General features: G+C 31.5%; 2 protein-coding genes across 2 annotated transcripts in view; one reads left to right on the top strand and one right to left on the bottom strand.

The window, feature by feature from the left end:
* LOC108762172 (uncharacterized) overlaps nt 1–16,808 on the top strand; it is a 136,926-nt gene that overhangs the window by 19,933 nt on the left and 100,185 nt on the right. The gene's annotated exons all lie outside the window — the stretch shown is intronic.
* On the bottom strand, nt 875–7,847 carry LOC108762174 (trichohyalin). Its single transcript, XM_018509065.1, has 2 exons — nt 7,594–7,847; nt 875–2,519 (listed from the first exon to the last, which is right to left on the bottom strand). The coding sequence occupies exon 2, from the start codon at nt 2,354–2,356 to the stop codon at nt 1,139–1,141; it is 1,218 nt and encodes a 405-aa protein (XP_018364567.1). The 5' UTR covers nt 2,357–2,519; nt 7,594–7,847; the 3' UTR covers nt 875–1,138.

Genomic DNA, 16,808 nt, shown 5'->3' on the forward strand with positions numbered 1-16,808 from the left:
AGATATATTTCCGTCAAAAATTGCTATTTCTCTTGAAAACTGAATATGTGCAAAATTTTGTTTTTTTTTCTTTTCTAATTGTAAATTTGTTAAATCTAAAAATTAAAAAAATTAGTTTAATGATGATATCTTTAACTTAAAATTTTACACATTATAATTATAGCTACCTATATAATACTTTAATATTTATTATTAATTAAAAATAATTTGCCGCAAAACCCCAAAATCATTATTTTAATATTAATACTATGCGAATTTATTTTCGATAAAGTTCAATCTTTTTAATAAATATTATTTCTGAGAAGTCCTTTGTGTATATCTATTTTAAATGACTTTTATTTCTTTACTGTGTACTATTTTTAAGTCCACTCTTGGAGATGATTTTTTTTTTCAATTGGCTTTTTCCTAACGTTCTTTTCCTCTGATTCTATCTTTTTCAAAATATAGAACTGTCTCCATAAGTCTCATTCATATCTCGTTAATTTGATCGACTATTTTAACGGTTCTTGACATCGCATAGTCTAACGGTACATAAATAAACCAGGACTCCATCCCAATAATCAATTTTTTATTAAACGCAAATACATACATGTGCAATTGATCGCCAATCTTTATTAATTTTTTATTTATTTTTCGGAAAGTATTAACAAAACAGTCGATGAAGTTTTTCAAAAGCAAATAATGAAGCTAATTTAATGTTCTGTGAATTTTTCTTTTTATATTAATAGACACGTGAAGTTGAAGAAAGAAGAAATGTATTTTTTCTTTAATTTTAACATTAATATTACTGTCGGCGTTTAGGTTTTTTTCGATCACGGTATTTTCGACTCGGTATTTCATTTAGTTTTTATCTTTTTGATCGCTACCTTTTTCCAATTCTTTTTCTACTTATATAACATTGCATTTCCTTTTTCACTTTAATGTTATTCTCTTCGTCGACCTTAGCTTCTTTCTCTTTATTAACCGTCCTACAAGTTCTAGTTACTGCAAATACTGCGATGAGTCCCGATTGACTATTTCCGTGGATAGTACAATATTTTTTTCGTTATTATCTTCTCTACCTTCTCAACGACTTTCTCGCCGACACTACTATCTGGAGATGATATTTTCCAACTTAATGACGGCTTTATCATCTCGTTCAATCTTTCACGTTTTCATTATCGATATTTTTAGTGTCTTGATTTTTCTTCGTTAATTTGTCAAGAATCTCTTGTTCCTCAGACGTAAGAGTCGCTCTATTCACGAAGTTTGCAATGTTAGCTGCATGCATCATCAACAAACGTTTTCTCTCCTCCTTCGCACGTTCCGCCTCAAGTAGTTCCAATCTCTGTTGCTCTTTAGCGATTTCCTCAATCCTAGCAATCTCCTCCTCGCGAATCCTGCGGCGGTGTTCAATCAAACTCTCCAGGTCCTTCCGGTACTGTACTTTCATCCTTCTTTTCGCCTCGGCCGTGCACCTTGCCATCTTCTCATCTTCCATAATCTTCCTCATGACTTCCTCGGACCATGCTCTATCCTCCTCAACGAAACGCAGCCTGCACTGTTCCGTGAAGACTATCTGTTCCCGTAAACTAGCTGCCAGTTCTTGCTGCATCTTTTTCCTACGCATCGTCTCCTCCATCTCCCTGATTACAAGCTCGCACCTGATCTCCTCCGCTACGAGATCAATCAGTCGCTCTTCTCTCTCTCGTTTTTGAGCTTGAGCGTCCAGCAGTATCCTAGTTGTTTCCAGCAGGACACGCTCGCGCCTTTCTAACTGCTCCTGTCGGAGTCTGCTCATCTCCTTCGATCTCTCCTCTATCTCCTTCAAGTACTCTAGATCTTTCAGTCGCTTTTTCTCCTCTGCTTCGAGCTCCTCCTGTCGACGGGTCTCCCTTATTTCCTCGAGGATCAGTCTCTCTTGTCTCGTCCTCTCTACAAGCTCGCATTTCTTCTCCACCGTCTTCGTGCGCTCCTGCTCCTCTTGCTCTCGGTCCACTTCTTCCAAGAACTTCCTGTACTCGCGAGCCTCCTCCACAATGACTCTTTTTTGTTCCTCCTTTCGTGTCAACTGCTGGTCCAGTTGCCGTCGGTATTCCTTCGATTTCTGCAGCATCTCCGACCGGCACTGGAGATCCTCCTCCAACACTTCCTGTTGTTCTTGACGGATCAAGTCGGCGACCTCGCGTTTTCGCACGAGCTCGGCATATTTGTGAGTCTGTTTCTCATCAAGCTGAGCCTGTAGCCCTTTCACCATATAGGCACGTCGTAATTCAGCCGCCAATTCCGCGAGCGTGTCATAAGACTCCCGGTTGCGGCAACTGCGACGAAATCTTCCATATAAAGTGCTCTCGTTGCTTGGGGGTGTTTCTTCCATTGTTAATCGTTACTTTTGGATACTTATTGCCTTACAGATTCAGAGAAGATCGTGCGTTTGTGAGACAGAGATCGCAGAATTAGATGTGAGCCGTGGATTAGATGTGTTGCGTTTTAACTTGTTGGAACCTTGTTGGAAACTGGTCATAATCTGCCGGTTTTGCCTGCAAGGGTTACGCTAGTTCATTATAGTCTTGTAAAAAATAGATTAATTTAAATGTGAAAATAATATATATCTATACATTTTTAAGAATGTAATTCACTATAATTTATCCGTTAATTAGTGCCTGCGACTGATATATATCAAGATAAAAATGTAATAAAAATTTAATGGATAATAAAATTTGTAGGGAAAACTAGGATATTATGGCCATACGGAAAAGATGGCCATAGGCCATAATTTCTTCAATAATTGATAAATAGTGCATTTTTGTAGTCATTCTTAAAGATAATTAATATTTACAGTAGTTCATATGAATACACTGTTCAAAATAACAATATTATAAATATTATCTAATATTTTTTCTTTCGACTATCTGCAAAGTTTTACACGTGTCTGCTAAAAACTGTTATAATGTCTAATAAATTACAGTTAAGCTGCCATAATCAACATTACATACACAATAAAGGTACGTAAATTGCAATGTGACCTATATTTAATACTTTTATTTTCACTATTTATTTATAAATACTATGGCTATCTTTCTTAATACCATGGCCATCTTTTCCCTAAAAATCAGATAAGATGAACAATGCATACTTTGTAATATTTTGATAAAATTAAAGTTCTGTTAAGTATTTTCTCTTTAATTTCGATAGTATTTGTTACTTTGAGCTTCAGTGAAAGTAATATCCCAAATATTGTTAAAAAGTAACAAGAATAAATATATGTTTTTTGCATTTTAAAAAACTATGGCCATCATACCCGAGTTTACCCTATAGTAATCCAATAATAAAGTAAATGTCATCTGAATAAACATGATATCATTTTATTTTACACAATCTTAGAGTAAATAGATAAATTAATTAAGATAACATTAAGAAATAAAAGAATAGCTTTTAGAAGCCATGCGTATACATGATTTGAGTTATCAAATAACGTATTGAAATATATGTATAATAGTATTAGATATTTGTAAAGTTTGAGCGATTAAATTCGGTAATATTTATTGCATTAGTGTCTTTTTTAAATCGACCAAATCAATGTTTTCTCTAATGCTATTGTTTTTTCCCAAAATTTTTATGTTTATTCATAATTATACAATGTTACAGTTAAAATTATTGCAATATAAAAAATGACAGTTAATTTATATTATAACAATGTGTTGATATGTACAATAATGTAAATGTAAGGGATTGATTATAGAAGAAAGCTCGTTCCACAATTTTTCTTAACGGTAATTATTTAATAATCATCTTATCTTCTATAATGGATTGTGCGTTCGCAAATGCTCGTATGTCTTGTCACGTTGTCAGCTAACGACCATCTATCCCTATTCCAACGATATCTGTCACTTCGACGAAATCAAATAAGATAGTCAAACCGTTGGACTTGAAAATAATTAAGTCTAATGATATTCTCGTCTACAGTAAGATTTTACGTTTCAATATTTAATATAATTTACATAAATAATTGATATTATTACAATTGTGTATGTATACTGAGAGAAAAATATACTAAATTTTAATAAGTAATTGTTTGTGTGAATAGTACTAACATAACATTTATTTACAGAAAATACATATGTGCTAAATAAAAAATAATAATAGTTAAATCAAATTAATAATATCAAATAAGTACATTTAACGAATATTCAACTGGCACTATTCACACAAATATTTATTAAAATTTATTACGTTTTTCTCTCAGTGTATGAATTATTAAATTAATTAACTCATTTTTAATTACTGTTATATATACATATATCTTAATTCTGAAAATTAAAATATCCATAAAGTATTTTTATATCCTCTTAAAAAAACTCATGCATGAAACATTGCCATTGTTGTGGTCGATTTTTGCTCATTAAAGCGAGTCTCATCATATTATGCCTTCTTGTGTCTGTACACTTTTCTATTCATTCTCTGCTTTATGAAGACGAACGTGCTAATTAATTAATCAAATTAATGCATCATCTGATTCGACATCGCGCGATTCATGCGGGGAAACATGACGAGAAGAATCGCTCAGCAACAAAAAATTCTTCGCACCGATGCTATGAGTCGCATTTGCATCTCGCATGACGCGAGACTTATGCTCGTATACTGAGCCGCATTAACGTACAGATTAACGGTAGGTAGGTAGCCTTCTCGTTGGCTATTTCTTCTTCTTTTTCTTGTACCCCTCTCTTTCTATTTTTTTCTTGCGGAACTTAAGTGCGCTTGGGAATATTCGCACAGTGAATTAGGTTAATCTAAATTTAGTGGTGAATGGGAGAAAGGGGCTGCGATCCTACTATATTTTTTTCATAATGACTCTATTGTTGATAGTAATGAAAATGGAAACTATTGTTAGGTTTCATATTTGATCCATAAACAAAACTTACTTAGGATCACGTCAATTAGGCATGTTTGAATTTCGATAAGAATATAAAATGACTACATCCAATAATGTATACAAATAGAGTTACAGATTTATACTTACTTATCCTTAAATAGGATTTATTAGTCGTAAAGCGATTAGCTTCTATTATATATTTAGCGATCAAGAAACGCGAAAGTGTAATTTATGCTACAATGTCATTATTAATAGGGGTATTTGGATTTATTATTGAATTCTCTCTCTCTCTCTCTCTCTCTCTCTCTCTCTCTCTCTACTCTCTCTCCTCTTTTTGTGTATCCTATTATAGGCAGGGTTGGGTAAGTTAATTTTTTCTTTGAACTAAGTTAAGTTAAAGTTAACAACCTTGAAAATTTAACTTAGTTAAGATACAAATTAATGTATAATGAAATTAATTGAATTAAAAGTTAAGTTAATAAAAAAAAGTAATTGAAAAATTAAAAGTTAAATTTTTTTCTATTTTATGATTTAAGAGCCGTACAAATAACGGAAATGACAAACATATACTTCATTTAGAATATACTCTATATTTTATTTAAACTTTTTGTTCATATATACTGTTATATATATATAGATTTCAATCTATCAAAAACTAGATACATTAAAATATACGGTTATTGCTAGATTGAAATCAATATATATTGTAAATAACATATACAAACAAAACTTTTAAGTAAAATATAGAGTATGTTCTAAATGAAGTTTCTGAGACTTAACTTCAAAAAATTTAAATAAAAAGTTAATAGTTATCGATAAAATGTAACTAAATAAAGTTAAAAAGTTAAGAGTCTAAAATGTAACTAAGTTAAGTTAAAATTATTTAACTTTTCAACTTTTTAACTTAACTTTTAGCTTTTTAACATGGCACTACCCAATCCTGATTATAGGTATTTAATATCGCTAATATATCATGTCTATTTAATGTGTATTTAATATGTTGTACAAATTAATAGAAAAATTATTTATGCGATGCTTGTCATAAGATGAGAAAAATCGGATACTTGCTTTTACAAAAGGATGAAGTGCGTTACATGCGAGGATCGATCTAGAACGTGACGAAATGACTTATACAAATCATCGTTCGAGTTTTCTAAAAAGATACCCAGATTGAATCAGCACTCTGTCCCTATGACTTTGACATATGTGTTCTACAATTGCGAGCCGCTTGTTCGGTTAACGCAGCTGCCGGTTTGAGTACAGGACTGTAATTTACTAGAGTGCCTACACAGCATACATTTTATCAAAACATCAATGGCAGGATTTCGCAATAACGCTATTGACAGATCAGTAATATTCAAACATTTCTTAGTTTAATGTAACAAATTGACTTAGGTACAACAAAAATTTAAGTCAAAATTTTGAAAAACGTAACTTATTTGATGTAAATTAATACAAAAATCTGCACTTACAAAATATTACGAATGACTTTATTAAAATTACATTATACAAACTATATAAATTAAGAAATTCTCAATTGCTTTATTACGAAATATTTTTTAAGAACTTTTATAAACAAAACTTTTATTAAAAGTAATTTTTTTTAAATAAAAAGAACTAAAGCAAAATTATTTCCAAGATAGAAAGAAATTCTAAAATACTTGTACAATTGTCACAAATGTAAAAAATTCAAAGATAAAGTATGTGAATACTTAATAGAAAATATTCCTTCGATATAGGAAAAGAGAGCGTGCAATAGCATTCTTGCGCAACTCAAGGCCGCTTATTTGATCAAATAATAGCGAGTCTTGCTTAACGAACCATTTTGTTTTATGAGCAACGATATAATTGTTGCCGACGGTTAAAATATATGTAAAATATGTAGACATTACTAATAAGCGCAATATCGTTTATCCGGTGAATAGCTCAAGCATAGCATTACACTCTATGCATATGCAGGAGATTTTATGGAGTAAACGTTCTGCGAAATCACGAACATTTCAGTTTCATAAATTTAATAATAATTGTTTTAAAGACATGTAGAAAGATTAATGACGATAATTTGTTTGCATCCAAGATATGTAAACATCTCGAGAATTTTAATCTCTAAAAACGACTTCTATCAATGTTTTCAATGTAGATTAACTTTAATCTGGGTTCAACTTACTTATCTTCTTTTAAGAATTAGAAGTCTTAAAAATTAGAAAAAGATGAAGAATAAGAGAGATTAAAGTTAATCTACATTAGAAATGAACATAAGAATAAAATAAGAGAAAAAAAGTTCTACAATTCCATAATAAATTCAAATTTAATAAGGAGAGAGGATTTTTCACTCTTAGAGAGTTTTCTTTTTTCATATAAACTTTTCATATACTCTTTTTATATAAATGAGAAATATGCGTTGTCTGATAAAAATACTTTGCAATAATTTTCTGCTTTATATAAAACTATTTCAAACGAGATAAAGAGCTCAAAGGCCCTTTTTCACTGTATATTTTGTTAAATAACTTTTCGGTTTTTTCCGAGAAAATTTCAATGTTTACGAAAAATGTATCAAGATTCCTAATTGTCACTATCTATTGTATCATCTCGCATATATTGAGAAATTAAAATCTCATTAATTAACCAATTCTCGGTTGTTAATATTTTAAGTATTTTTTCAATGAAAGCGCGGGTGACTCCAATCGCACGAGGACGCGTGCGCCGTCATGGGATTAGCAATGAAAACGAGATTAACGTACCTTCTGTGCGCAGGTCCGGATATACCGAATTCGTGCGCGAACCGCAGCAGCCACGTGCACCAAAACACTAAATGTACGACAACCGAAGGTACACCGAAAAACAAAGGAATCTTTTGTTCGGCGTTTCGTGTCGGACGCCGTGCCGCCGGAACAGACGCGAGTCAGGGTGATGAATCGGCGCGGCCTTCTTCCGGTCCCGTGTCGCGTCGTCACTGTCGTCAGTTTGCCGGTTCGGAACATGCGATTCGGAGTACGCACTGGCTTAATGCGAACGCCACGACGGATTGAGACCGACTAACCGGCTTTCCGCGTCAGAGCACACGCGAGCCGAGGCCTGCCGAGGCTCCGCTCTTTGCCGCGGCCCCTTTAAAACCCATCCCTCCGTTGCCGTTGGGCCCCTGCGGCCTGCAGGAAACCGGCCGGATGGGTTCTACGGCCCTGAGAGTGGATGTCGGGGGCGTGCGATTATGTGCGCGATGCCAGATATGCGTAGAGTGTGAGGCTCGAACACGTCGGGATATTCGACTCGATTTTCTAACCGCGAACTATACCTGTAATTATCGAATAATCAACTATCTCGAAATATATTTGGATGTTCTCTTCATACAGTTCAGACCCAAATGCGACGAACTATGTGAAGTTGGCCCCCCCAATTTTTGAAAAAATTCACTTTTTATAGTTTGATTGTTCATCACTAGACATCGGATTATACGCATTTGCATATTTGCATATGCAAAATGCATATAATGGGCTGTTCGCAGCATTTTGCATATAATAATAATTTTTTTATCGAAAGTGCATATTTTTGTATAAAACGCCAAAATTTTTACAAATACGGTAATTTGAAATAGGCGCGTAAAACGCGCAATTTGGAAACGATGGCCGGTATTCATAGTCGGTTCTTATTTCAAGCCGTCTTAAATAATGTCTAAGACGCTAATGCGGCCCTCTGATTGGTCTGTGACATCTTAAGTTATAAACGCTTATGTTTCGTTGATTTTTCCAATATTTTACTGTAATTTGTTTAATTCAAAAAGATAATTTGATTTGGGTTAGTTCAATTTGACATTAAAGTAATAAAATATATATCTTAAATTAAGTCGTTTCTTTTTTAATAGTGCATATTTTATGCATATTTTGGTCTTTTTTAATACATATTTGCATGCATATTTTAACACTTTGATTATGCATATAATCCGATGTCTATTCATCACATTCCGAGACAAGTCGATTTTTCGTTTGCACGTTTTTTAGTTAAAAATTATTTAAAGCGATGCTAAAGCCTCCTGCTTTACCACATTTCCATCCGGTGAAAAATCTCTGTATTGGATATACGGATTGCAAAAGTACTATTGCTTAAATTAAAGTACGCACAAATATAGGACCTCAGCTGCACTGGATTTCCTGAGAAAATCGAAAAAAAATTTCAGATTCGTTAAAAATTCACTTACCTACTTTTGGCTCGTACAGCTGTCACCTCAGATATATATTTGCTTGATATAAGAGTTTTAGAGTCCATATCTTGAAAATAAGCGTGCAGCTGAGGTCACATTATTGAAACCAACGATACCGAGTTTGTAGAAAGTCTAAGATTGAAAGTCTAGAAAAGAAATATTTCCACCGAATAGAAAATACGTGTATACAGGTGTTTTGCGAAGACTGGGACTGTCAACAGAGCCGAAATTCCGTGTAGCAATAGTTGCGCGGTCTTGCGATAGATGGTGCTGGCATATGTTAGATAAGAACAGATGTATGTGTTTGAGTAAGACAGAATGATATATATTATATAATATAATGTAAAAACTAAATCAAAGATGATCACCACTATTATCGAATTTGGAATTAAAAGAGTCTGTACTATCGACCTTGATTAAGTTGGGTAATCGGTTTAGCATCCCCTTAAGAGAAGTTAAAGTTAATGTTACATTGATGGAATTGGGCCTAAGAATTTTTAAAAAGATGAAAATTAAGTTAACCGAGACTAAAGTTAATCTACGTTGGTAGAAACCAGCATATAATTCGTATTATATTTAACACCTTTAGAAAGTATTTGTAAAATGCAATAAAAAAAAAGAAAGAGTAAAGATCATTATTTAATCAGGTGCTCTTATAGTATTTCAAAGAAAATAAATGCGCAAGGATACGAATGAAAGTAGTCGATTTTTATATCTAATCGTACCTAGCTATTAGGTACTAAGGATTAATTTGAAATTTCGTACCGTTAATTTCAATATTCGGATAAACTTGTAAGATACACATATAAGCCGGTATTTATAGTCCATTCTTATTATAAGACCGTTTTAAGTAAAGTTTTAAGATGTTAATTCAATTTTATGACGGTTTTATGACATTGTAAGATTGTACTTAAGACACTCTTAAACATAAGAATCCACTATGAATACTGTCATAATCGCGGTGTTCCGGTGATTAATCGTTCGTTTATAGGAAATGTATAAGTCTATCGTAAAGATATTGTTGTATACACAAATATCTTTAAAATATGTATTATTTAGTATATTTCTATACATATATATATATATATATATATATATATATATAATATTTATAACTGGCGCAATTTCTGAAGTAAACACATTAGTATTCATAAAAAATTGAAATCTCTACTCGACAAACCTTTTCCTGCAAATTTCCGACATAACATATGTTGCATTTTATCTTTAAAAAGAACCTGAGAATTTTATAAATTAACAATTAGAATCTCAGAAGTTTTGTAACGATCGGAATGTGTTGAATTCAAGAAGTGGCATCCTGCAAAGAAAGTGCTGTACAGGAATGTATATTTTCTTATCTTCATTTACTCCGCTCGCGAACCGTGCCGAAAGGCAGTACACGAGTATCGGGATATAAACGCAAATTGGTTCCATTTTTATGGATTTTGATAGCGGCTGGCCCAGCCATCGTCTTTCGCACTTTTGTGAAAACCTGTTTCTGCGTCGTTCGAAAGGAAACGGCGCATAATCGCCCGGGGATCCGAGGCTCGTCGGTTTCGACGAAAATCTTTTGACGATGCAAAATACGAAATGAGAGATACGTATTTAGAGTGCGTATTTAGAAATGGTTTCAACTAAATGGGTACGTGACTTAATAGCATTATTAAAATAAGTTCGACGGCGGCGACGCGGCGATACTATTACTCCTTAGAAACCGGTCGCTTTAATAGACTCGTAAAGCGACTTGATATGAGGATAGTGACACTAATCACCGTAATATGCAAGCGCCCTTATTGTACGGTCATGCCTCTTAAGTTGCCGTCTTTATGCGCACGAGCATGAAGAACTAGGGATTTTACTCTTGGAAGAGATTATTAAAGAAGAAAGAAGTTAATACCTTATAAATCTATTTAGTCATACACGGAGAGAATTTTTCATTATTTTTTACCGTAAAATTCATTACAAATTTCATCATGTTTGGTAATAAACTTGGGACAACTTGACAATAATGAAATATTATCAGTAACGATAGATTTTTTGAAATACACAAGAGACTTTTTATAAATGATGTAGTAAAAATTATAATGCAGATTATTGTAAAATGTTTTGAAGTAAGTTCTAGCGTAGCTATAGAGACACACTCGACAACGAAAATAACCGATAAATATCGATTAATTACTATGTTACATAAAGTCGATCAATTACTATGTTACATGGTAAAATTATAAGCGACTAAATCAGATTAAAAATATCATGCTGTTTGGTAAAAATTGTATAAGCTATTTTATATATTCATGACTACTTATCATCTATTCTTTTAAAATAATAAAGAATCATAAACTGCGTAACATATTTTAAAATGTTGAAATTTTACTATACCCTTTAGTAAAATTAATAAAATATATTACATATCTTATTATGACACATATTAGTAAATTAAAGAAACTTATATACAATTCTTTGAAATACTATGTTGTCCCACTATTATCATGATTTTCAGGCTAAATTCTAAGAGATAAATTCTCTCCGTGTAACCGAAAAGAACGGTTTCGCTAAAAGAGTATCTTAAAGTTTAATTAGATACAGATTTGAATAATTTTGATAGGTCTTTAAAATAAATGTTATATTGTGTAGAACCCTAAACGTCGAACTGCGACAATGCAAAAAAAAAATATATAAATAAAATATAATGTAATATAATAAAGATGTTTATATGTATGTTGCAAGAGGTATAATTATATATATATTCCTCACATTGAAATTTCTATTGTACGTATGATTCCTTATGTATGTCCTTTGCGACTGTCGGTTAAAATGTTAAATATGACTAAAGTGAGTCGTTATACTGGCCATTTGAGGCGCTCATGATTAAGGTATGGACGATACGTAAATGCCCTCGAGGGGGATCATTTGCGCTCTCCTCTCATTCTGTGCGAGAGAGCAAGAAATAGAAGAAGTGGGAGAAGAAAACGAGAAAGCGCGATGGGAATAAACCGGACGATGACGATGAGAAATATCTAAATTAACGTGAAGGAGGAGCGTGGCACATGTAAGATTAAGGCCGGCTCGTCCGACATAACCGTCCTACCTCGACATGATACATTGCTGCCTTATAGGAAATAAACGATCCTACGAGGAGATACGTAGAAGTGCTTGCGTACGAGAGATATTTTCGCAAATTTCGATGCGGCAAAGCATAGAGATGATTTATAAAAGGGCTTATATCGGGCTGAGAGAGAGAGAGGGGGGTATTTGAAAAATTTCAAAATGTAAAAGGGGATAAATGGTTAAAATAACCAAAAATGGGACGAAATTTTATTTTCAAGTTTGTGTCGAGATGCAGACTCTAGTTTCTTTCAATATCTGACACTTTTCTGTTATAATATTAACATACAATTTCCAACTCGATATTAAGGCTGTTAACATAAGGATTTTAATATTCTAAAGTTAGTATGTCAAAATTAGAATATCTTTTTTGATAATGGAAACTTGTAATAATTTTAAATCACTAGCTGGAGTGAATTGTATTTTAATAGGAAATGCTTCTAAAATTACAGTGATGAAACGAAATTGTGGCTTCGCGTGCTTTGCATACTTGATGTACGTGTTTGGTACGAAAATTGCAGTTGAATTATCGACCTCAACATATAGGAAATTTCGATTTTAACAAAATTAGAGTTGAGCTTGGAAATGCAAGTTATCGGAAAGTATCTCCAACCTTGCTAAAGCATACATGATATCTAACTCTATACAATTATAGGGTTAAAGTATATTAATTAGAAACTTTGCTTTCGATAATTAACTTTGTTAATTAATATTCTTTACCGTTGTACAGGACACTAATTTTCCATACAAATTTTAACAACCTTTTTTGAGTTGAGTAAGAAAAAAGTGTTACATAAACATAGGTTCTAAAATGTTTTATTATAAAAAGTTATAGCAAAAATATGAAATCTGCAAGAAACAATTTTTCATTTCTAACAAGAAGGTTTCATTTTAAAGTGCCGTTCAGCCATGTCAGTACAAGTTTGACATCGATGTAATGGACTGACATGTGTATGTTTACGAGAAACGGCGTTTTCAATTTTCACAACAGTCATGTACAATCATATCAAAATCCATATGCTATTCGAGAAACAGTTTGTCAGCGTCAGTTCAATTATATGGGCATGTATAAACTAAGGTGAAATTGTTTCTTGCAGATTTCATATTTTTTTATAACTTTTTAATAAAGCATTTTAGGACATATATTTATATAACGTTTTTTTCTTAGCTTATTGCACATATTGTTAAAGTTCGTATGAAAAATTAAAAGATACTCTGTTTGATAAATTAAATATGAATAATAAATAATGTATAATATTATTTTTTATAAAAAGTAAACGATACTAAATGATTATGCTATAATAAAAATACAGGGTCTTTCTTTAAGATGTATACAAGTTTAAAAATTGATTTTTAAACATAATATATATTATTCAGATAGAGTCAAATATATCGAAACTAAATTTTCAAAGTATCAGTATTACCGACTTCGTCAGAGAAAAAGAAAACAAAGTTGATAGGGGATTTATCTCATGCATTTATATAGAAAATTCATACATCAAAAATTCTACACATACTTATAAGTTCTTTTCTTTTATATAAGAAACACATTTCAATAAAGCCAGGATTTATTTGACTTGCGTTATTCTCTACAAACTTAATTATTTCGCCGGTACATAAAAATTCAGTCCTATTTCCAGAAGCTAGTAATTTTCTTCGTTTATTCAGTGCCGCTCTCAATGGCTTGTCGCAACGTTGAGCACAATAAAGATTGACGGAGCCTTACACATATAACCTCAGGCCAATAACCGAGAGAGCTTTTTAACCTGACCTGAAAACTTCTCTCTTATTTCCTTCCTGCACATTGCCCGCTCGATTCTGCACGATTCAGTTTGCTTATACTGAAGCTGGCAGCTTTCAGAAAACGTTTCTGTTGTCTAACACATTTCTTTTCTAACCAGCCTGTCGAGTTGAATAATATATGACATCTGAATAGCAAGTTATTCTTATTGATGCTTGTTTCCACCAATTATAGATTAATTTTAATCTCGATTCAACTTATACTCTTTATTTTTTCTAATTAAAAAAAGATGATGAGTAAGATGAACCGAGATTAAAGGTAATCTAAATTAGTAGAAACGGCTTTAAGAGTACTCATCCAAAAAATGAAATAATGAGAAAGTTGTTATTGTGTATAATTTAAATTGTTAAATGTTCTTGCTGTGAAAGAAAAATATCTGTTTTATTTACACACGTGAGATTAAAATTTATATTCAATTTGCAAAGGAGGATATTTTCTGAATAATACTTTGAGTAATTTTTGTTTTAAATTATAAGTTTCTTTATCCGAAAGTAATATAAATTTCTTTCAAACTTTGATATTATTTAGAGAATTCTCTTAATTTATTATAGAAATTACATGTAGCATTTCTTTAAGCTTATACTTTATGATATGGATTAAGATCTTAAAAATAAATGAAAAAAAAAAAAAGAAATTTAATTTATGACATGAAAAAATAAATTGTTTAAAATTTTTGCTAAAGACAATTTCTGCTAAAAATATTTTTTAAGCGTTTTAAGAAAAATTATATTTTTATATTAAATAATCGCAAGGTTCAATATGTATAAAACACTATAAATAATAAAAGGGCATAGAATCATTGTTATAACAAACATGTTTAATTACAAAAAATATAATATCACAAACGTTTCGACTCCGATCGGGTCATTTTCAATGCAAAACAACTTTATCATAAAAAACCGGTCACATTAGTAAAATCTTAAAAAATATATAATAAAAATAATTATAACTTATCCTAATGTCGCTAGCATAATATTATCAAAAAGAATTAATTGTAACATATCCTAATAACTCAAGAACAATCTTGTCATTAATATAAGAAGAGTAAATAATCTAATGTCTTAAATAACGGTTGCATTTGTAAAACCTCCAAAAAACGAATAAATTAATAATAACATCTCATGACATCGTGAGCATAATCATGTCGTTCTATGTAAAAAGTGTAAATTGTTCAATTTTTTGAAATTCATATTTAAGTTGCAAATACGAACGTATCTTGTCAGATGAATATAAAAAATCAGTGATGTATTAAATATCCTTTTGTGATTACATTTTATAATATTTAAACCATTTTGCATTTGTGAAAGCAACCGTTCTTGAACACACCAGATAACATAATGTGACATGATACGTTCATATTTGCAACTTAAACATGAATTTTAATTCTATGCCCTTTTATTATTTATAGTATATTTTTATAATTTCTGAAATTAATTCATTTAAATGAATATATATAATAGTTCAACATCTTAACATTCAGACCGTAGTGGCGCTTCGTATTTAAAGTTATATTTTTATTACTTTTTATATTCAGGAAATATTTTATGTCTACAATCTGAAAGAATGTTTTAAAGTTTTAAATTTTTATATTAATGTTTTATAATATTAGATAGATTTATTTCTACGAAGTAGAGCAAAAGTGGACCACCATGCTCTTGTAAAAGAAGTATAAGGTTTTATATAATTAATGGCAATAAAATGATGTTTCTTATTTGAAACAACATCACAGAATTGGCAATTGCCTTCATTACTCAATGATGCCGAATAATTATTTTATTGCCATAGATGTAATTCTTTGTTTATTTCATTTTTATGACGTTTCGCTTTAGACCGCTTTAATGGCGCCCTTAGAATTTCTTTAGAATTAAATAAAAGTTTATAGAGATTTACGAATTTAATGAGTTTTATCGATCGCGATATATGTATATGTGAAGCAATTAAGATAGCTATTTAATAAAAGTGTGTAAATAAGCTAAGACATCATTATATTTTTTGTTTTTTAAATTTTATTGTATATCAAATTTTATTTTGCGGCAACATATTTAATAACAATCAAAAAGCCGTCATTTTTTATTATGCTTTTTATAGGTAAAAGCATTATTTATTACGTGTATAAAAAAAAGGGAATAATTCTATAATCACAATAATTTATTAACTGCAGTTATGTTGATACATTACCTTACGGAAGAAAACATTAAAAATTTCGAAAAAAATATTGAAAATTGGATGTTAATATCCAGTGTTTTTCTTTTCAAAATTTTTTATGTTTTTTTCATAAGACTTACCATAAGTAAATTGATGATTTTTTACAAGATAATTAATTGCATATATTGGGTATGGGAATAAGTTTCCGCCCTTTTTGAAAAGAAAATGATGTGTTTATTTAAATCTATATAAGTGAGTTTATTCAAAGTATGCTCCTTCGGAAGCGACAACTTTCTCCCACTTTTCCGGTAATAAACGGATTCCTCGAATGAAAAAATCTGGTTCTTTTGAAGCGATCCATTCATCAAGCCATTTTTTGATATCTTCATAAGAATTGAATCGTTCTCCAGAAAGGGCCGACTGTATGGATCGGAACAAATGGAAATCTGAAGGAGTAATATCCGGTGAATACGGCGGGTGGGGCAGAATTTCCCACTTTACTCCTTCTGTACCGGTTTTGCAACGTGTGGCCTATAGCGTTGTCATATAACAGAATCAGCTTGTTGTGCCTATTGTCTCATTCCGGTCGTTTTTCTTTCAAAGCTTGGTTTAAACGTATCAGTTGTAGTCGATAACGATCGCCAGTGATGGTTTCGGACGGTTTGAGCAGCTCATAATATATAACACCTCTCTGATCCCACCAGATGCACAAC

Source organism: Trachymyrmex cornetzi, unplaced genomic scaffold, assembly GCF_001594075.2.
Source record: "Trachymyrmex cornetzi isolate Tcor2-1 unplaced genomic scaffold, Tcor1.1 scaffold279, whole genome shotgun sequence".
NCBI lineage: Eukaryota > Metazoa > Arthropoda > Insecta > Hymenoptera > Formicidae > Trachymyrmex > Trachymyrmex cornetzi.